Below are 22,416 nucleotides of genomic sequence, written 5' to 3'. Positions count from 1 at the left end.
ACCAGACCAGACAGACGTATAATCCAGACATACTTCTTGCTTAGTGAGAGGTTGGGAGCTATCAGGGATATCTCAGACTCTGATGTAATCTAAGCTTGGCCTGGAGAAAGAAGTACTCATGGAAATAGGGAGTAAAAGTTATCTCAGGTACACGAAAGAACATGAGTCAATGACTTAGGAAATGCTCAGACATTGTAAGGAGAGAATGATCACCTATGGAGTCTTCCAGATTCCAAAGAACCAGCTCTAATGAGGGGATACCATTGCATTGTCAGATAATAGACAAGACAAGCATCCCAAACAGCCTTCCCCTCTTCCAACAATGGGATTCTAGGGCAGGGATTACCAGGTGTACTTTGGCAACAGTCTTTAGTACCTTTGAAGGGCCAATCAAGGGTGTTTTGAAATTGTCCAAAGAAAATTGTAGCTGAAAATCACTAACCCTGGGGAAGAAAGGGTGATTGGGAAACCCATTTACAATGGTATGAACGAATACTCACCATGGGTCTAGCGCTGTGATAAGAACTTCCTTCTCTCACTGATGGGAGCACACTTCTCCTAGCAATGGGCCATGACAATGGGCCACTCCCCTCAGAACCCTCATGGGCAAAACCTACCCCACTCTTAGACCTGACACCGAAGATGGAGAGTTAGATAGCACAGCCCAAAAGGGAAGGTGAAGACAGGTCTTACCAGCACTGTAATTTAGTAAAGAACTGATCCTGCTGAGAACAGCCAAGATCATCACTCTTGCCTAGGGGTAACCTCTAAGTCTTCCCAGATCACTTGAGCAAGGGCCCTAAAGGGCCTTCACCATCTTGCTACTCCATAGCCCAGTGTGAAGGGTGGCAGGAGCCCCATAGGCTGGCACTGACCTTGTTCCCATTGTTGTACATGGCAACCAAGCAGTAGATGTGGTAGATGTGGCCGCATCTGGACAGCTTCCCTACCAGGTCAGGTTTTACCGTAGGCTGCGGGCCCTTGTAGCCTGAGGGGGCCGTGAGGCGTTCCATACAGATGGTGCAGTCCTGGGGAGGGAGGAGACACAGCAGAGAGGCTGTCAGCTCTCACCCAGCCTGGGAGATTTCCACATGATCTCGGAGGTCAGATGAGCTCTTACCACTTCTCTTCTAAAACGCCCACAAATCAGGGTGTCTGTGCTTTCTGGAATCTAAATATCGTTTTGTCTTTACACAACAACGTCCTGAAATAATTCCTGGTACTGATTAACTTGGGCTCATCATCTAAATTATCATAATCGTGAGGGCTATAACAATGCACTGTCCTTCTGTTTTGTCCTTCAACGGCTTATGGAGGAAACAAATACTGTCAACAAGCCCACTGAGGAGCTTTACTTAAGGTGAACTTGTAAAGGAAGGTAAAGGAATTGTATTTTAACTGTACCAGAGGGACGGCTATTTAAATAAATGTCCAACAGGGTTTCTAAACCTCAGAACTATTTACATTTTGGGGAGGACAATTCTTTGCTGTGAGGACTGTCCTGGGCATTGTAGGGTAGTTAGCACCATCCCTGGCCTCTGCTCTACTCACAAGGTCCTGAGAATAATGACGACCAAAAATGTCTCCAGACATGGCCAAATGTTCCCTCAGGGGCCAAATTGTCTCTGGTTGAGAACCACTGTTCTGTATCAAACCCATTTTAAGGTGAGTTCTTGTGGCTTATCACACTGTTTTTCTTAAATTGAGACTGTCATGTTAAGGTAGCTTAAAAACAACCAGCACTATGCTGAAGGGGGAGGCGGGAGAGATTGAGGTGCAGCTGCAGCTCTGGACCATGGACCTTGAACCCTCAGTGTCAGTTCTGACCAGTTCTGTATCCATGAGAGCTTGGAATGCAGCCCCCGCCATATCCTGTAGAAACCAACAACAGAAGAGGAAATGCTTGTGGGTGATGGAAAGGTGAATCCCGCTCTTCTAACCCTGAACTCACCTCATCTGGTGGGTGCCGGACTTTCTGTAGATATTTTTTTAGCACTTCCTCTGGGGTTTTACCTGCAGAGACAGGAGGTTCAGTGGGCCACCAAGGCAGAGGTAAGAGATCAAACAGCCTTGTCGTGCTAGACATGGTAGAGGGGGAAGTTATCAGGCAAGTTAAAAGCAAAAAGGGGAGGAATTCCTTCTGCAATTTAAGTTAAGAACATGGAAGAGAGTATGGATTGTGGAAAAGCTAGTGAGATGGTTTGACGAGAAGGCTTTATTTCTTGCAGTCCCTTTTCTGACATCTCTCTGCCTATTTTCAACAAACCCACTTTTTAATTGAGAAGAGTTGAGTGGGTTTCTCTTCCTTATAATCAAATGATTTGATAACAGCACTTTGCAAACTGTTACACGTTAAATAGATGTTAGGCAGTCTTACCACCTTCATTTTACAATTTGCTAAGTGTAGTCTCAATTTATAATGTGGTGTCAAAGTGTGATTATTTTTATGGGAAACAAGGAAGTTATGACCCACGACTCCAGAACAATCTTTCCTGGCTGTGGATGGCACTGTCACTGCCAGCCAGCACAGTCCTGCAGCAGGGGAAGGGTGATCCTCTGGGAAGCATCCTGATGGGCTGCAATGATTTAGGGATTTTTTTTGGGGGACTGGACTCTTAAAAGGTAGCCCAACCTGAAGGTAGAGGATGGGATGATAAAACCTGAAAAATGATCAGTGCTACCTTGGGCCACTCCCTTAATTTCTCTAAGCTTCTGTTTTCTCACCTATGAAATGGGGATGAGCAATAATAGCACTACCTCAAAGGGTTGCTTTGACAATTGAATGAGCAAATGGATGTACTGCCCTTTAGCTCTCTGCCAGATAAGGGCCCGATATGCACTATTAATAATAACAGGAAGAGTGGGAAAGTGTAAAATGCTGTTATTTCCGATAAGACTATGAGCAAGGCAATTGAGCTCATTTAAGCAGGGAAATCTTGATGGACTGGAAAAGTAGGACAAGGGTTTGAGGAAGTGGATCATGCAACAGCCAAAAGCTTCGATGCAGGCCATTTCCTCCAGTTGCCCTGCTTCTCTTGTAAGAATTAAGCTCTAGTAATTAAGAGCCTATTTCTTGCCAGGCCCTGGGCTAAGTGCAACACACACATGATCCAATTTAAACTTCACAAGCCTGCAAGATTGGGGCTTAGGGAGATGGTCAAATTTAACAACTAATGCCAATGACCAGAAAGACAAGCCACAGAGCTAAGCTGGGGTCCTGCAGTGCTAGGAAGGTACAGATATTGACCTCTTATTTGCCGGATTGCGTGCAGGTAGGAGGGGGTTCCTAAAGGAGGATTTCAGAGCATCTGTAGGTTCTAGGGGGACACAGGACAGGGACTACTTCCTAACTGTCATCAATGCATTCCAGGATATACCTGTTGGATACCAGTTATACCAGTTGTGACTATTTTAACTTCATTATAAAGATGAGAAAATAGGGGCTCCATGTGGTCACACAACTTGCAAGAAACAAAGGTACGATTTGAATCCAGTTTGTTTTGGTTCCAATGCCAAAGTCATCTTTCTCTTCTAACATATTTTCTTTGTACCACGCCTTATATTTTTACGTTTCTATACTTCTGCATTGTATATTTTTATTTCTCAAGGTGTTTCCATCTGATCCATACACATCAGCTTTGGTATAATCGTCAAGATTTACTGGTTAGGCCCACTTACAGATGAAGAAATTCAGGCACAGAGGGTGAAGCCGTGGCTATGACCCTTGGAGGTTGAGGCAGACTCAGGGCTGACAGCCAAGTCTTTGACTCTCAGTACCCCACGAGACAAGAGGCTGGTACCTTTCTTGGCTTGTTTTTTGGTGGTCTTGCGGCTCGTGTTGGAAACCCCTGGGATGGATTTTATTTCACTCTTGCTGACGGGGGGTGGGTGTAGGACCAGCTTTGGTGGCCTGGTGAGACACACAGGCAGCCCCGCTGCACTCATGAGGATCCCAGTGATTCCTGGAAGGGGCAGGGCATGGGTGAGGAAAGACTGGAGACTTAGCTCTCAACATTCCCCAAATTCCTCTTTCCCCATTAACCTACTCTCCTCCTTTCCAGCAGAAAGTTCTCATAATTCCTGGATTCTCTACCCTGTACTTTCCCCAGAAACTTATTCATTCACTCACTTATCTTCAATTGCATGCTTTCCTTTTAGTAATCATTTCTCTTCCAAACTCTTCATACCCTTCCCATGCAATTCCTAAAATCACCATTTGCTTTCATTAATATTCAGATTCTCTCCTTTTTTTCCACAAATGCTCACGACCTATTTCATCACTCTGATTTCTCCACCTTAACCTAGAGCATCCTGGGGTTTCTCTTACCTGCCAAGGCAGGGTTGACAGGACTGGACCCATTTAGGTTCTTCACTGGGACTGTGGGGACCCTGTGAAAGGAAAGAGCAGATACAATGTCATTTTGACACGTGGAACAAAATGGACCAGTATTTAATTCTAATAAAATGCAGTTAAGTGCTTAACACAGCAGACAGCAGGAAGTGACATCTTCAAAACCTAAGTCGGGCCATGTCACGCCACCACTCAGAACCTCAGAACTATGTTCCTCAGTTCACTCAGAGTCAAAGTTAAAGTCCTAGCAAGGCCTACAGAGCCCGGCACGATCTGCCAACACTGCCACCCAGCTTCTCTTATTCATCTTGCTTCCTCTCATATCACTCAGCTCTCAAGGAGCCAGGTGCACTCCTGCCTCAGAGCCTTTGCATATGCTGTTCCCTGTACCCAAAATGCCCTTCCACCAGACAACTGCTTAGTTTCCTCCTACAACTCCTTCAGTCCTGGCTTAAATCCTACCTATCAGGTGAGGTTCCTGAGACCATAGTATTGAATATTGCTACCCACCCCTCCATCCCATGCCAGGACTCCTGCTCTACTTAGGATCCTTTAAAAGAAATTATTGCTTATTATGCCCCCTTCTAGAATCTAGGCTCTACAAAGGGCAAAATATCTTTGTCTGTTTTGTTCAGAGCCAGGCACTAGTAGGCATTCAATTGATATTTGTTGAAGGATGAAAAAACAAAGAAGCAAGTTCAAACCAGGGTGTACAAAAGAGTCACCTAAGATGTTTTTAGAAGGACAGGGTCCCAGATCCAGACCAGAATATCCACCTGTGGAGCACGAGAAGCTGCATTTCCCAAAGCTCCTGAGAGGCTGCAGATGTAGCAATCCCCAGCCTAACATTTGGAACCACTGCTAGAACAGCTGTCACTTCTCCTTTTCCCTGAGACATATATAAATATTAGGCAAAGCCTCCTCCCCTTTCTGTCCTTCTCCCCAGCAACTCCAGCCAGGCTGGAGAGGAGATGGCACAGCTGCCTGGGAAAGGCGCGGCCCTCCCACAGCGCTGACTTGGAAAATATGGGACACATGGGTCTGGGTCTTGCGCCATCCTCTCTGCCACCCACACTCCTGCAGCTGGGCTTGGAGAGGCTAATGGACCCGGTCACAGATGACTCCAGGAGGCAGACAGCCTGCAAAGCCAACAGCTCTGCTGTGGGGGCAGGATGGTGCTGGGAAAGCAAGAGGAGGAAAAAAAGAATATGAATTTGGATGGATTTATCCATCCAAAAAGTGTTTATTGAGCCCTACTTTGTGTTGTTTGCTATTCCCGATGCTGGGGGTCAGCAGTGAACACACGGCTCATGGCCCTTCTTCACTCACATGTTACAGTTACCAACATGCACAGAGCTCACCTCCTCCCAACAGTGGCTCCAACTGCTCACAGCATATAAACCTGTCTGATCCTTCCAACATCCTATGCAAGAGGTGCACTCATTAACACCATTTTAGAGACAACTACACTGAGGCACAGAGAGGTTAAGGAAACTTGGTAAGATCACACAGCTAAGCCAGAAAATCTGGCACCAGAGCCCATTTACTATGCCAGGCTCTTGTGTTTATGTAATCCTAAAAACATCCCACACTGCAAACATAGACCAGAAACTCAGAGAGCGTAATGAATAAACCCATCACTAGGAATGGGGAAAGCTGCAACGGGACCTCCATGCCAAGCAGTGGGGTCTGTCTCTGCCCCTCATGCCTGTAAGGGAGGTTCTTCCCCAGCTCTAAGCTACTTTGAGCCTGCCTGGGGCTCTGTCCCTTCCCAGGGATGGTGACATGTGCACCAATGCTGGGAGATGGATGTGAAAGAACAGATGTGGGAATGGGAATGTTTGTGTCTCACCAGGCCACCCAAAGCCGCTTTTCTTCTGAAACTGTCCCCAGGATAAATCAAACCAGGATGGGAGGATGGAGGAGAAAGCTGAATACAAAACAAGGGCCACTGGGCCAAGAAAAGAAGAATGGACTTGTTTCTGGACTCTGTGACCTGCTCCCCAGGGCCAGGCATGGTATGGTGGATGGGCAGTCAGGAAAATCAGGTTCAAATCCCATCCCTGCCAGGAGTTTCTCGCTAAGGTAGTTAACTTTTCTGAGCCTCAATTTCCCCATCTGTAAAACTGTGAGGGTCTTGGGTTAGAAGATGCTACGGAAACTGGCTGACAACTTCCCACCAATATCTGAGAACAAAATGGCCACCCAAGCCCTGAGTCCTCCACTTATGGCCGATTCTCCTTGCCCAGCCCTTTCTGGAGAGGTTTCGGGAAAAGACCCGGCTTCCTGTGTCCTGCTCCCAGCTCCCCAGCAGGGGGCAGCACTCAGGACCCAGACCTGCACCTACCTTCTCCCTCGCCATCTTCAGAGCCCCCACTCCAGCTGATAAGTAGCTGTGATCTGGGTGACAAAAGCCACCTTTGTTCCCATAAACTGGACTGGCAGGTTTCCACACCCAATCTGGCTAACCAGGAAATAATCCAATCCCCAGAACACCACACATTTCAGGCAGCTCAAGAACTCAGGGGCAAGATGTGGAGAGAGGGAGGGAAGGGCCCGCATGTGGACCTGGGACACACAAGAAGACTGAGGGTTCAACAGGTGGGAGAGATACATGTCCCTGCTACTTGAGGAGAGGAATGACATGGCGGGTAGGCTTGTCACTGGGCTCTGGGAAGGAGGGGTCTGGGGAGAAGGGGGATATTTGCTTGTGAAATCCAGAACTGTGTAATGGAAGGAGCTCTGCACTGGAGTCAGGGGGTCTTTGTTTTAGCCCCGCTCAGCACTGACCTGCTTTGCCTTTGGGAGAGCCGCACAGCCTCTCTGTGTTTTGTTGACCATATCTAAGTTACCACAGCCGTGAACAGGGCATCCTAAATGTCTGCCCCATGGGGTCCCTGTGAGGATTTAGGAACGAGGTCAAATAACTGTAAACAGCTGAGCCCTGTGCAAGTTTGGGTGACTGTTTATGCTTTTACCTCCCAAGTATAAAAGGGGCATTGGGCTGAATAAAGACGTTTTCTGCTCTAATATTCCAATTTTCTGATTCTCGAGGTCATGGGATATCCAGCATAAAGTTGAGTGCTGGGCAGTACTTGAGACGGTTGAGTTGGCAACACCTGATCTCACCTCCCCCACTATTACTGGTTAAACCTTGGAGAACAGCCCACGAAGTCCCAGCTGGTCACACCCTTTTGGGGCCCCAGCTTCAAAAGCCTGAGCTCTCCTAGAAAACTGCAACCCAATGGCAGGCATGCATCTCACATCCTTCAGGCAACTCCATCAGCCAGAACTGTCTATCCTAACCACTTCTTGGCCAATCATAAGACACCCCCTGCCCCCATTCAGTTGGGCTGTTCCCTGATATGGAGGGTCTTTTGTTTCTGTCGCTAAAACATAAAACTAAGACAAGAGAAGAGAGCTGGCAACGTGGCAGAGAAAGGAGTTTTGAGGGAGGGAGGGAGGGAGTATATCTCTGCAGTCACCATGACGAGAAGCAGTGTTTTTCTCGGAGTTATGCACCAGTCCAGGAATCCTCCAGCAGGACAAGGATCTTGTCTCTACGGCAACTGAGGCCTAGCTGGAGTCAGAGAATCCTCAGCTCTAGAGGAGGGGGCTAGAGGGGTGACGCTTGCCTCCACTGCACAGCCCCCTTCTTGCTTCCCTTTAGAAAACCCCTGCTTCTGTCTCTGAATAATTCACAGGATCTTTTGTTCCTGCCCCCAAACCTTTCTCTTCATCCCACTCCTCCCGCCCTCCCTGGTCTTCCTTTTTCCGTGGGAAAGTTGCTGGAAGAGGTCATGGGCAGAGAGAGGAGGGGGAAAGGGGCCCTGCAACGACAGAAGGTCGATGGCAATGCCAGACAAAGGGAATAAACACGCTAATTAAATGGCCAAGAAAGGCTGGAGGAGAAGATGGGATTGGGGGTGAGGGAGGTGGTAAGAGGTGAAAAGCAAAGGGCTGGAAGATCGAGAGGAGTAGGCAGGGGCCTCCCTCATCAGGAAAACAGAGTAGAGAAAAAAAAAAAAAACAACTTGTTTCTATAACCCTTTTGAAACTGTACTGCTCGGACCTCCACCCATTCTCTAGCCCTAATTCTATTAGCGGGCAGAGGAAATAAAGAAGATAGATAAAGCTGCTGACTCCACTCCCTCATCGAGATTCAAAGCCACCTGGGTGCCTCTCCCTCAGTGATGGCAATGAAGTCACTTGGCATTTGTCAAGGGCACCAGAGACAAGGTGGGATGTCAGACCCTACTCAGCTTTGACTTCAACTACATGGATACCTGTTAACAATAATAACAGCAATCACAATGACAGCAGCCTATACTGACTGAACTCTTATTATGTGTCAAGCACTGTGCTAAGTCTATACACTTAGTATGTCATTTGAACCTCAAGACAACTGTAAAAGGAAGTTACTATTACTATCCCATCTTACAGATGAGGAAACTGAAGACAAAGGATGCAAATCTTGCCCCAACTGACACAGCAAGGAACTTGGGTTCAAGCCCAGACAGTCCTAGTTTCTGGAGGACGGGTTCTTACCCAGCACAGGAGCCTCCCTCCTCCATGCTAGCAATCACACTGGAACTCTGTTAGAGGCCCCCAGGATGGTGCTGTGTGAAATCGGGGAGAAATTAAGCAGCAGCAAGGTTTAGCCATCCATTCTCTGCTCCCAAATACTTCTACCATCTCAGGGGAAGTCATGAAAATCTCATGCATCTCACCAGCATTTTGCCTTTTATAAACTGTCTTTGTGTACAATGAGGAGCTGGGCTTTAGCCAAAAGAACAGTGGATCAGGAGACCAAAACCTGGGTTCCAACCCCTATCGCATAACGCATGAGCTCTGTTTCTCCTTGGGAAATCAATTCTGAGCAGGATGTCTGTGCTTAACACTTAGATCACAGAGTAAGAGAATGCACTGCCAAGGGGCCAACTCCCTTAGTGGAGGTTTTCACAATAACTCCATGCAGTAGGTAAGGCCACTGGATCTTGCAAAGATTCTGTGGCTCACCCCAGTGACAGAGGTAGGAGTAGGGGCTGGGCCTCTGGATTTCCAACTCGGCACTCTTCCCACTCTGTGGTGTACCCTCCTTCATTCCTCCTCCCAGTGCCAAACCTCTGTGTGCAGGGACCCAGCTGAGTACCAAAACCACCTTCTTAGAGCAGCCTGGACTTTCAGACTTAGGCACCCAATGCAACTGAAAACCATCCTGATCAGCTGGGATCAGGGGCCACAGGCAGAGCCAGGCCTCTCTGGAGACAGAAAGGGAAGATTGGGTGGCTGTGAGATGCTAAGAAACCAGGGGCTGGCAGGCAAAGGTTGCAGCCACCATATGGATCTGGGTCACTTCGATTTTATGATCAGGAAAATCAAGAACATAAAAACCAATACAAACAGGACCTACAGCATCAACAGGTTGTCACAGAAATAACTGAGACAATGTATGGAAAGTGCCTGGCACATAATAAGTCATCACTAAAAATAGGCCGGTATTCCAATTTGGAGTCACCTCTCTGGCTTCCAGAGAGACTACGGGAAAGAAACTCTCATTTTGCACCTACTGAATGCTGGGCATTGTGGTAGGTGCTTGGTAGAAGAGGAACACAGCAGAGTCAGAATCTGGGCTCTAGTGTCAGATGTCCTAAAGTCTGAATCCCATTCTCTGCCAATGATTAGCTATGTACCCTTGAACAAGCGAACATCTACTGTCTTATCTGTAAATGGGATAATGCCTACTTGCCTACTTCATAGAGTTGTTGCAAGGATTAAATGAGATGATAAAGCCCCAAACTACAATATAGTGGGAGTTCAATTAATGTTATTAATGTTGCCTATTGTTGCTTAGTAGGCACAATCTCATTCTGTCACCCAAGCTGCAGTGTAGTGGTACAATAATAGCTCACTGCAGCCTTGACCTCCTGGGCTCAAGATCCTCCAGCGTCAGCCTCCCAAAGTGCTGGGATTATAGGTATGAACCACCACGCCTGGCCACAATCTTCTTTAAGCCTCACAGCCACCCTAACAGGCATATTACTGCCAGCATTTACAGATGAGAAAGTTAGGACTCCATGACGTTAGGGATCTGGTCCTAAATCATATGGCTAGTAAGAGCCAAAGTCTCAACCAGAGTCCAGATCAGAGGCCAAGCATCAAACCCTCCCTTATCCACCACACCTGCAGCCAGGTGCACCACCTTCACCTGCAGCCAGGGGTCAGCACCAGATGAGAAGCTTAAGTCTTGGCAGCCCCTCCTTCTTCTGATCCAGAAGATCTGCTGTAGCCTATCTCTACCCTGAGTAAATGCTCTGAGGCAGCTGTGGAAGCACTTACCCAGAGGCGATCAGCACCCGGGACTGGGCAATGGCCAGTCGCTGCAGGTTGGTACGATTCAAGGTGGCCAGGGCCACCCTTCCGGTCTTGCTGTTGGGTCCTGGGGGACTGGCAGGAGAGCCCATGGTTGTCCCAGTGGGCATGCTGGAGGCTTGTCTCCGGATCACCTGCGATGGGGCGGTCTTCAGTGGCCCTCGAATGGTGCCTGTGCTGTCCAGTGGCTTGGCCCCAGAGCCTGGCGGTGGGGGCAGCTTGACCACTCCAGAAGGGGGCATGTTCTTGCGGGTCACTGGCAGCTGTAGGGGCCCAGTGCTGCCATTGACCACGGCTGCCTTAACACTCATCACCAAGACACACTGGGGACAGGAGCAGGGGGACATGGGTGGCGAGGTGGCTGGCCCAGAGCTGACTGGCCAGGACTGAGCCTTAGGCAAGGTCCCTGTGACCATGGGGTAGATGAGGTCGAGGCGCCGGCGGACGCGGCGTTGGCGCTGGGTCTGACGGTTGATCTGGCCCATGGTGTTAAAGTCAATGACGTAGCTAAAGCCAATGGAAGTGAGGTCGATCCAGGGGTGCTGCTTCTCATAGGCATGCTGGATGGTGATGCCCACTTCCATGTCGTAGGGCGTCCAGGAGCCATTGTCGTTCTCCCACTCCCACACCACGCCCTTCCCAGGGGCCGAGGAGGGGTCGTAGTAGTTGCGGCGAACTGGGCGGAGAGTTCCTGCCAGGGTGGTATAGGGGAGAGGTCAGAGTCAGCATGCAATTACACTGAGTGGCATGACATTAATAAGTCATGCCATTGCCATAATCGCAAACATGAAACAAGTCCTACTGTGTACTGGGCATGACACTGCCTGAAGTGCCAGCTTTGAATGAAACTCATTTTTCCCTTTAAGATCTCTACAGTCCAACCAGGGTAGAAGCAGATGAGTTACAACATGAAGGATATGGGTGGCAGTGTAAGGTAAGGTAGCAGAAAGACTGCCTCCTGGTTTGCAGTCGGGACATCTTGGTTTGCAGACAAATTCATTCCATTTACTAGCTAATATAGAACCTCTCAGCCTCCCTTTCCCTCCTGGGAAACAGGATAACTCCTTCCTAGAGTTTTTGTACAAACTAAATATGACTCACTTATTTATTCAGCAAATATGTATTTGTACATGCGAGGTTCTGGATTTCATGTGAACCCTATGAATGCACTAAGGCATGTAAAGCCCTTGACACACAGTAAGTGCTCATAATGATCATATTCCTTCTCCTCTGTTCCTCTAAATGCTCTTGTGCCAAGAGTCATGAAGAAAAGAATACAGGGCTGTGGAAGCCTAGAGGACTGAGGGAAGACTCTGCCTCCATGCGGGAAGGCTGCCCAGAAGTGGCTGTGAGGGAGCTGGATCTCTATACATTTATGAATGCTGTCCAAAAAAAAATGGTGTGTTACTATGAAGAAGGGAAATCAGGTTGGGAGAACTCTCTCATATTTCCCAACATTAAATCTTATATCAGTAGCAAAAGTAACATTCTCCATGGTCATGAGAATAATTTTATATTTATCTGATGTCTTTCTTTAAGAAGCTAAAACCCTCCTAAAGATAGGATTGTCTTAATTTTCAGAGTCTCACTTTGGGGCCGGGAAGAGGTCAGGGTTATTACAGGGTAATGGTACAGCAGATATGAACTGGCAGGACTGTAAGGGAACTGAACCTGTAACTGTTGCCTCTTTCTCCCTCACTCAAAACCTGAATCCTGATTCATCCTCAACCAGGGCTCATTTCATGGTATCAAGGCTAAAGATGTCTAGCTCAGGGCAGAGTGGGAAGGTCGGGGAGGGCCCCTGGGATGCTGGAATCTCTGTATCTGTCAGCTTAAGCTCTATCCATCAAAGTGGTGAGAAAAGGCTGCCTTCACCAGCCTCTGACCCACCCCTCCTCCAACCCAGAGGGATACACCAAGACTGGGGACAGAATCCCATTCAAGGGGGGAAGAAAAGAAACAATGGCTATTCAGGCCTTTGCCAGGGTCATAACCTGCCCCCCACCCCATCTCCAAGCTCCTTAATGACCCAAAACATCAACATTCAGAGGCACAAGGGAGAAGCAGAACAATCCCCTATTCATCACCAGGGCCTCTGCTGGGGAACATGGGGGTATCAGGATGGTGGGGGCAGGGGAGGGGGAGGCAATAGTTCCCTGGTTTGCCTCCATTTCCTTCCTAAGTGCGCAGCTTGCTGGGGAACAAAGAGTATGGGCTTTGGGGCTAATAGGGGTGGTTTTGTCCCTTCCAGCTGTGTGATTAAGCCTCAGTTTCCTCATCTGTTTGGGTCCTGGGTAGTGACTTCAAAGGGTGGATTTGAGGATTAAATGAGGAAATGAATGTAAAACTCAAAAATAGCACCTGTCACCATGGCAAGAGCTCAATGAAAATTGGTGATTATTTTTGTAATTTATTTTCTATTATATGTCTAAGCAGGATGGAGAAACTATGGAGAAGGTTTAGCTCAGGGTGTGTGAGGGTGTGTGTGTGTGTGTGTGTGTGTCTGCGTGTGTGTGTGTAGGGTGGTAGGGGGTGTAAGAAAGAGAGAGAGAAAAAGTTTCTATATAACTGACACAGGATTTTCTTCTCGGTCACTTTTCAAGCCAGGGACCTCTGGCTGGCAACACCCTGCCTGGGCCTCACTCGGCCACACAAACTGCTGCAGGAGATGGCAAGAGATGACTCGCCCACTCTGCCCACCTGGGCCAAGTTTGGCTGCACACCAGTTCCTAAGTTCTTGTCCCACACCCAAGAAGAATGAGGATATGCTGACAATCGAAGAGTGAGCAAGGTGGGGAGTTTTATTGAGTGATGAAACAGCTTTCAGCAGAGAGGGGACCCAGGGGTGGTGCCCCTACCGAAAAGTGGGAAAGTCCCTGCAATGTGGCTGAGTCCGGGGCTTTTATAAGCTCAGAATAGGGGAGGGGCAGGCTGTAGGTAGTACTGCAAAAGGCAACATTTGATTGGTTAAAAGGCATTATTCAGAAAGAATCAATTGGGAAAGGGTACAGAAACAGGAACAGAAGTTCTCACTCTGGGTTGCGGGTTTTATCTTGGACCAGCAGTCCAGTCTTTCAGCCTTCTGGCTGTTTTTGGCTTGAAAGTGGGGTTTCACTGGGGACCTGCCCCTATCTGCCTAGTCATTTGGCTGCCTTCTGCTGCTCTCAAATTGGTATTTGCACAATCTTTATTACTTACAAAGCACCTCACATATCCCATGTAAATTTCATAGCAATCCTAGAAATACCTTTCACAAATGAGGAAATTAAGTTTAGAGAGTTTAAATGGCACTATTTTATATTCTCTCCAGGGTGGCAGGGACAGTGCAATTAACCCCCTCACAGATTTGCCTAAAAGACTTTTTTTTTTTTTTAACACAATACTGTTATCAATCCTGGAGATGCCTGAGAGTTGTCCCAGAACTTCTGGAAACTATGCCACGGATCTATAATATACCTTTCTAGGTTTGTCTTCCTCAGTCTCTGTGTTTTCTTATATTCCTGCCTGACAGAGGCCCCTTTTATCCTCATGCATTCGCCCAGAGTTCCCTGACTCCCTTACCCACAATTCGCTAGGTCCCTTCTACTGAAATGGCCTCCTTTGCCATTTTTACCTATTGAAATTCTCCTTACCATTCAGGTCTCAAGCCATTTTCCATCCATTTCTTAAAATGTTCTCCCAGCCCAGGTCCCAGCCCAGGCCCCACCCTCAGGAAGCCTGAGCTGTGTAGCTTGACTATGCTGATGTGCACCAATGTTTCAGCAACATTTTTCATACCATCCTGCCTTAAGTGGGTGCAGGAATGCCACTGTGGAGCTCTTTGCATTCTTAGTGCCTAATGCAGTGTCTGGCAGTTGCAAGGGCTCCAGAAACTGCTGTGACTGATTGAAGACTTCTGGCTACTTTAATATTTAATCATTTATCACATATCCCTGAGCACTCATTAACTGCTATGGGGAATGCAGATTCAAGCATTCCTCAATTAGCTTTCAGTCTGAAACAGGGTTAGAAGACAAGTGTGTGAATGACTATTTATGAGGCAGAACGTATCACAAGGAGAATGCCAACAAAATGCATGTTGGCAGGAAAATTGACCATGTCCCCTCCCTGCGTAAATCCCTTCCATGACTTCCCATTAGGTTGAAATCTAAATCCCCCCTACCCACCAACATACATGGCCCCCTCATAGCCTAACTCTGCCCACATTTCAGCTACACTGGCCTTCAATCTCTCCTCATTGCCAGGCTTCTCTGATTCTGGGCCTCTTCACAATGCTGGTTCCTCCCCAAAACTCTCTGGCATCTTTTCCATAGCTCTTCCCACAGGAAGAGCTTATTTCTTCAAGGAGGCCCCCTGGGCAGTCCTGGCCAGGTGAAATTCTTGTTCCTTTTAAAAAATTTTTAATAGCATTCATCTCAATGTGCAGTTACATATGTGTTTGTGTGGCTAATTTGATGAATATCTGTCCCCTTCACTAGAGAGTGAGTACCATGAGAGTGGGCATCAAGGTATGTGTTCATGGCTGTATTCTCTATGCCTGCATGTCCTAGGCACTCCAAAATATTGATTCGGTAAATGAAGTAATGATGGTTTGGAAAGCATTTCAAGGTGTGGAGAATGTTTTAAGAAATGAATAACAAATGGCATGGACTCATATAACAAAAAGAATTTTGAGAGGTAAAAATGGCAAAGGACAGTGTTTCAGAAGAAGGGACCTCAAGGCTAGCTGGGGGGTGAAGGGTGTCAGAGAACTCTAAAGGAATGCATGAGGATAGAGGTAGCCTCTGTTTGGCAGATTGGAGGGAAATATAAGGCATAGAAGAAGACAATCCTGGAAAGATATGTTAGAGCCAGAGAGGGTATGGAAGGTCTGAAATGTCAGGCTATGATAGATTTAATTTGTAATCAATGAAGAGCCAGTGAAGTTTGTTAAGAAAAGAGGGGCAAGACCAGAGCCACTCTGTCCATTAGTTCCAGGTGAGTAGAGAGGTGTTGGCATAGAAAATGAAAAGAAGGTGACAAACTGGAGAGACCTTACAGAGAAAAAAATGGGTAAGACTTGATCATGAGTAGCTGAATGCTTTCCAAGTGAGGTTTGAGGATTGCCTCCGTCAGAATCTCCTGGGGTATGAATTGAATCAGCAGTGCCCTTGAGACCTACAGGCCAGCATCTCCAGGGCCTGGGCATGGGAATCTGCATGTGAATGGCCACCTTGAGTGGTGCATGGGTACACTCAAATTTCAGCTGCTGGGCTACAGGGTCTATGTGCCTGTACCTATTAGGTGCCCAAATAAGATTCTAAATGACAGAATGAGTCAAAGAATCCTGGGTTTGGACCATGGGAAAGTGGTAAAATGGTGTCAGAGGGATGTCAAGAGGAAGAGCTGGTTTTGGAGGGAAAGTTGTTGAGTTCAATTCAACGCTAGAGGAGAGTCAGAGATAGCATGCAGACCTCAGAACCAAAGTGTTGAGACAATAGACATGGTGGGATTTTACTCGCTGATTATTTTCAGAGACCACCCTATTTTGGATGTGCCAGTTCTCGACTTTTCTAGAATCAGTATTATAAACCAGATAATCTGTGAAGTAACCCAAGGAAAGGGGCTCCAGTAGGATAGGGATTGAGGATGTTCATAAACTAAGGATGAAGAAGGAGAAAGAAAACCAGTTTTTTACAGATTTTCCACCTGCGTTACAAAGCACCCAAAACCTTTCAGCTTCTGGGAAGTGGAAGGCCATGCCTTCCAGGCATGCACTGAGGTCTCTGGGGCATGTTACACACGTCTATGTAAGTGACTCACTGCCGTTAGGGCATGCGCTATGTCCAAGAAATCCCAGGCCGCTCTTACCAGCATCCCCCACGCCCACCAGAATATTCCATGAGGACAAAGAAATATTTGGATGCTCTATTATTGCTATATCTCACATGTCTGGAACAGTGACTGCGCTAAATAGTTGCTCCATAACTATTTACTGAATGAAGAAATAGGACATAGGGCACCTAATTCAGAATCTCGGCCCTGCCACTGACTAGCTGTAAACCCTTGAGCAACTTAATCACTTTCAATTTGTTTCCTTACTTATAAAATGGGGATAATAATAGGTTCTTCATAAGATTGTTGTGAGGATTAAACAAGATAGTGTGTGCAAGGTGCTTGGCATGATGCAGACACATGGTGCATCCTGCACATTGTAATTATCATGTGGTCATCATGATGCCTGCCTCCTCCACTTCTATGCTAACATAGGGTAGAGGGTTTTGTGGGGGGGGCTAAAACTCAGCTTCTGTCAAATCATTTAATTCAGCCCACGCTCTTTCTCTCCATCTGACACTTCTCACCACTTTAAAAGACATAAAGAAGGCAAAACCTGCACAGAAAACTCAGAGCTGGAAAGAACGCTCCTTCACCCTGTGCTTATCAGTATCATCACTGGCACAGGGGCCAACCCATTCACCTGTTGATCTGCATGATGGGAGGAAAGAAAAAGGGAAAGAAGAAATCTTAAGGCTGCTCTTCATTCTAAAAAGAAAAAAAAAAAATGAGGCCTGACCACTTAGAGACTTGCTCAAGGTCACGGAGTAAACAGTGAGCCTGGAATGAGAGCCACAGTTGTTTGTCTCCACTCTCAGCCTGGAACTTCCTCATCCTGCTACTGAAACCCTGGAGTTGGTAGGTCAGGCATACTGAAAGGTACAGGGGAAAGTGATGCTGAAGTAAAGCTCTTCAGTCACTGCCCACAACAGAAAAAGGGCAACCCAGTCAAGGTAAATGATGGCAGGTGGAGAGGGGCCCACCGAGGCTTTTGGAAGTGGCCAAGAGCCAGTCCCATCTATCTCACCCCATCTCTACCCTTATTCCAGATTCTCTAGCCCAAAATGCCTAGAGGAGACTGGCATAGAATGCAAATAAGATCAGACCTCTAGGCAGTCTGGGGAAGGAGAAGGGCCCAGGGCAAACAGAGGCGGGCAGACGGGTGTCTGGGACCTCCCAACCATCTCCCTGGAGACAGGCTGGATGAGGTCAGGAGCCCAGGCGAGTGGAGAGCCTGAGGACTCTCTCAGCAGCAGAGCAAGCAACTTCTAAAAAGACAAAGCTCTCATGTCAGGAAATGTCCCCATACAGAGGAGGCAACAAAAAAGGAGAGGAATCGCCTCTGGGCAGGGGACTTCCAGCTCTCTTTTGTTTATGGGGATGTTTCTGGTTCCCAGCTTTGAATTATGGCTTAAGGATGGTGGGTAATTTAATTAAACATTGCAAGGGCTTGGCCGAGGTTGCCTGGGAGCCACTGGTTTAAAGTTCCTACCCTGTCATGGCCTCATCAATGAGATTGAGAGGAACTATGAGTGTGTTGGTGGAGAAGGGAGAGGAGGGGGCTCAGAGCTCAGAAACCCAGAGATTCTTCTATTCTTCTTTGACAAGCGCCCTGACAGACCCAGCTTTTCTGGGAATTCAGCCCAGTGTCCGCAGCACCCAGCACAGGGCCTGGCGCACAGCAGAGAGGTATTCAGGATGGCTGACTGACTCTAGCAATGAGCGGATGAAACCACAGCAGTCTGATGATAAACACACCCTGAGGCAGCCTTTAAAATGATTCAGGGCAAGTTCTCTGCTTGAGGTTTAAAGTCCAGGGAGCGCCATCCTCTGACTAAATTGCTCACCACCAGGCAGTCCTCAGGTAAGAGTGATCAGACCTGGGAAACGTAGCTTCTTTCCTTCCACCCAGTTTTCTCTACAACTTCGCTTCTGTAGAAAGGGTCATGAACCTTTGTAGATACCTTGCCTATCCTAAGTACCCCCAAACAGATTCCACCTTTGCCCTTTCCAAATGTGGGAAAGGCGCTGAGACGTTTCTGTCACAAGGGTGGTTTTCCAAATGCTGCAGAGATTTACTCTGAAACAGAAAAGCTAACACCTGCTTTTTTTTTTTTTTTTTTTTTTTTTTTCAGGACTGGAATCCCCTGTCAGGTGCTTTAACTGCTGGTCTCTCTCTCTCTGGTCCCACCTCCGTGGCTCAGCTCCGCCCAACACACACCCCCTCCACCCTCACCTTCTGATGCCTCCACCCTCACCTCCACAACCTTTACCCAAGTTGCACAATGACATTCTCTCCCTCCCCCTCAGCCACACTTAATCCTCTTTCTCAATCTCCTCACATTCCTCTCTATTCTCTCCTCCTCCCAGTCTCCCTCAGCTCCACACACGGTTGAAGCCCCTCCAGATTCTAACACTTCCAGAATCCTCTCCCCAGAAAGCTCTCCTCAATCAGCCAGTGTCTGCAGAGTCCTTGGCAAAGGGGTTGCTGGGAGTTATGACTAAAGATGGGGACATGAGGGTGGAAAGATACCCCTTTCCCATGACAATCCTAATTAGCACACAGGATGTGGGGGCTTTCCAAGGAAGCAGAGAGACTCTGCTCAAACAGCTGTTCACTGAGGAGGGCCTTTCCGAGTCATCTTCTCTGCTTCCTCCCCAGCACACCGGCCTCTCCAGGCTCCTCGGTTGCACTCTTGGGAAAGCCGAGCCAGAATTCCAGAAACAATGGCCCCCTCCCCACCTGTCACTGACGGAGGCAGAAACTCTTCCCAGGTCATCGATTAAGCAAGGACCGAGCAAAGAGGGGCAGTTTTGCTCTCCCTTGGGCAGCACCCCCACTCCCCACCCCCCAAGGCCCCATCCTGGAGGCTCCCTTCCTGGCTCTGACCTGGAAAGGCAGGTCAGCTGGGAAGCGGGTTTGTGCTGGCTACAGTGACAACTTGATTCTCATGAAAAGATAGGAGTTTGGCGCTCCAGGAGACCATGGGTTCCTTACAGGCTATGGTTTCAAGAGGAAGCCTGGGGACAGCTTCTCCTTAGGAATCTGCGTCCTCCTCCTCCGCACACAAAGGGAGCGGCTTCCCTGCCATGCATTCCGAAGCCCCGAGCCTCCCCCTCCTCTCTCCATCTGCTCCGGCCTGTTGCTTCCGCGCATGTAGTGTGTAGCAGAGGCATTCGCCAATGCCGCGGCGTCCAGGGTACCCCAGCCCCAGTCTCTCCTCCCAGGGAGCCCGGCGCTTCCCTTACCCGACTGTAGCGAGAACCTCCGGGGAATCCCTTCTTCCTCCCCCAGTTCCCACACCCAGGACCCAGCTGCGGGGAGGCATCCCACAAAGGAGACGCAGAGGCAGTGAGATCGGGGGTGAGGGGACGTGTGGCAAGCCCCAGCGTGCCTGAAGCAAAACAGGGTCAGGTCAGCCAAGGTGCCGGCCGCCACGGGATGAGGGCAGGAAGCCTTTGCGAAGGGCTGGGATTGCCTGTAGTCTGGGGCGGCCCTAGAATTTCTACATGGAAAGACTTAGGGCCACCAAGTGCTGAAAAGCGGGGGCATGAAAGGGGTGGGGAGTGGATTGTTACCGACTAGGTTGAAGCTGGGTTTGCAAAACCACAACACTGATACTATTTGCATGGATGTTTAAGGGGGAGGGAGGATCCTGCGAGGATCCAGCGGAGTGAATCGCCTCCCACCACCACCTCTTGGTGACACTGCTGCACAGAAGTGCCGACTAGGTGGCCAAGGTGGGTTCACAGGGAGGGAGGTACCTTGGCAGGTTGGGAAGGTGGGAGCAGGCGGGGCGGGGTCAGGGGCGGCTGGCTCACCCGTGTCTTGGCGGAACTGGTTCATGGACTGCAGGTCGATGATGTAGGGCGCGAGACGGCTGTCCACCTGGCCCAGCACCACGCTGCCCCCCGCGCGGGGGCCGGCGCGGACCACCGCCTCGATGTGGTGGCTCACCGCTGGGCTGTAGGGACGCCAGCGGCCGTGCTCGTTCAGCCATTCCCAGACCACCACGGCCGAGGCCAGGAGCATGGCGAGCCCGGGGCTGCGGCGCTGCGCGGCCCGCCTCCCGGGCCCCGAGCGCCCGACCTCCTCCGCTTCCTCCTGCGCCGCCGCCTCCGGGCCTCGACCGCGCCCCCTGCCCCGCGTCCCGCCGCCCCGGGCAGCCTCAGCTCCGGCCCATGGGCTCCTCCCCAGCCGTGCATCCACCGGGGCCGGGACACCGGGGCCACCTGGCTGGGACCGCGCGCTGCCGCCGCCGCCGGGGTCCGCTGCTGCTGCCGCTGCTCCGTGGGGTCGAGTCGCTTCATGCAAATGCCCGGCTCTCTGCAAACAGGCCCCCGCCTTGCAAAAGCCACTCGGCGGGCGCGCGGCCCGAGCCCCGGCGGCCGCGAGCTGGGGCTGACGGCGAGGCGAGGACCCAGCCCTCGCACCAGTTGCGCCTCGGGCTCTGCAGACGCCGGGGTGGGATCTCGCCGCACGGCCGCGCTCGGAATGGCACGCTCTGGTCCCCTCCCCTCTCTCCCTCCCTCCCCCCCTCCCCACCCCTTCGCCGCACGAATTGCAGTCGCCGCGGCTGGGAGAGCTCCCCCTGCCTGTGGCTCTGCTCAGTTCCTTCCAGAATGAACCACCCCTCCCAAGCGGGGCGCTAAGGCAAACCCGCGCCCGCGTGTGTTTCCCTGGTTCCTTGATGCAGAGAAGCGACCCGCCATGACACGGCCCCGGGACCACCACTGTCGCCCAGCCGCAACTTTGCAGCCTCCTTCCCCAAAATGTAATTTTCTCTCTCTCTCTTTTTTTTTCCTTAATGCAGCATGATCAGTGTCCGCAGCGCGAACTGGAGACACGCATTGTCTCGGGGCTTGCGCACGCACTGGCACACTCACAGTCGCACACACACGCGCGCGCACCCCCACTCCTTCCTTGCCCCGGCTCCTATTACCTCATCCTCTCCCGCATCCTTAGCTGTCCGTCAAGGAAGCAGAAGACACGCCCCCTGCTGCTCGGGCGAGTGCCCTGGAGCTTACCCGCCCCCTGCTGGCCTAAAGTGTCGTGTGCCGGCCAGTGGCCACTCCAACCTCCGCTAATGAGACCCAGTCCAAAGGAAGGCAGCAATTTGGCTAATGATGGATTTATATTACCTACGTAGAGAGCAAATGTGGTTTTTCTGGCCAGATTCAACGTACTAGAGTCAGGAAGACGCATGTTAGATTAATTTTATCTGCATCGTTTCTGTAACTAAAATTATGAAACACTAGGAAAAACACGAGCTAGACTTATTTTGATCATCAATAGTTAATACGGAAAATAACCTTAAATAGGTAGGTTCTGACTAAAAGGGAAGACTGAAGTCAGGATTATGCATTATCCTTGTCAAAGAACACAAATTTTGTTTTGTTGAGATTGCAAACCACATAAAACAACGAATCGAGTCTTATCAAGATCCAAGTTATAGGATGCGGGAAAGTAAAAATAGATTATGTGTTAGAGAATGGGATTGTGAATCTTTTTGAAATAATCAATTTTTTCATAAATATCATATGACCCTTTTATGTTTTAGAAGAGTTGCTTCCCCCTCCCTCTCCTTACAGCTGTCATTTCTCCCATTGTTAGAATTTTCCATCCTTCTACCTTTATCTTTCTCCCAACAGAGTTCTAAATACAAAGCAAAAGAAAAAGTGTGAGATCTGTTCTTCTTCAGGCCCCTAAAAGCACCAGGCTCAACGGACCCCTGAGCTTTGTTCTTTCTGGTCTTCTTGCACAGCTTGGCCTCCAAAATGCCTAGTTGGCCTCTCCCTTAATTGGGGACTGTTCCTAATCCAACCTAAACAATACCACTCATTAAAATGTCAAGTTTCAGAATTAGAAGAACAAAAGG

General features: G+C 49.2%; 1 protein-coding gene across 1 annotated transcript in view; it reads right to left on the bottom strand.

Annotated features, from left to right (window-relative positions):
- DTX4 (deltex E3 ubiquitin ligase 4) overlaps positions 1-21,062 on the bottom strand; it is a 36,572-nt gene extending 15,510 nt beyond the window's left edge. Inside the window, exons 1-6 of the mRNA XM_063693180.1 lie at positions 20,360-21,062; positions 10,691-11,414; positions 4,328-4,389; positions 3,801-3,962; positions 1,952-2,013; positions 876-1,028 (exon numbers count right to left, since the gene is read on the bottom strand). Of these exons, the coding sequence (XP_063549250.1) occupies positions 876-1,028; positions 1,952-2,013; positions 3,801-3,962; positions 4,328-4,389; positions 10,691-11,414; positions 20,360-20,570 (1,374 nt within the window). The 5' untranslated portion in view covers positions 20,571-21,062. The remainder of the gene's footprint in view (positions 1-875; positions 1,029-1,951; positions 2,014-3,800; positions 3,963-4,327; positions 4,390-10,690; positions 11,415-20,359) is intronic.
- Between the last annotated feature and the right edge of the window lie 1,354 nt (positions 21,063-22,416).

This window comes from Gorilla gorilla, chromosome 9 (genome assembly GCF_029281585.2).
Source record: "Gorilla gorilla gorilla isolate KB3781 chromosome 9, NHGRI_mGorGor1-v2.1_pri, whole genome shotgun sequence".
NCBI lineage: Eukaryota > Metazoa > Chordata > Mammalia > Primates > Hominidae > Gorilla > Gorilla gorilla.
The sequence above is the reverse complement of the archived record's forward strand: the minus strand, read 5'-3'. Positions and strand labels throughout refer to the sequence as shown.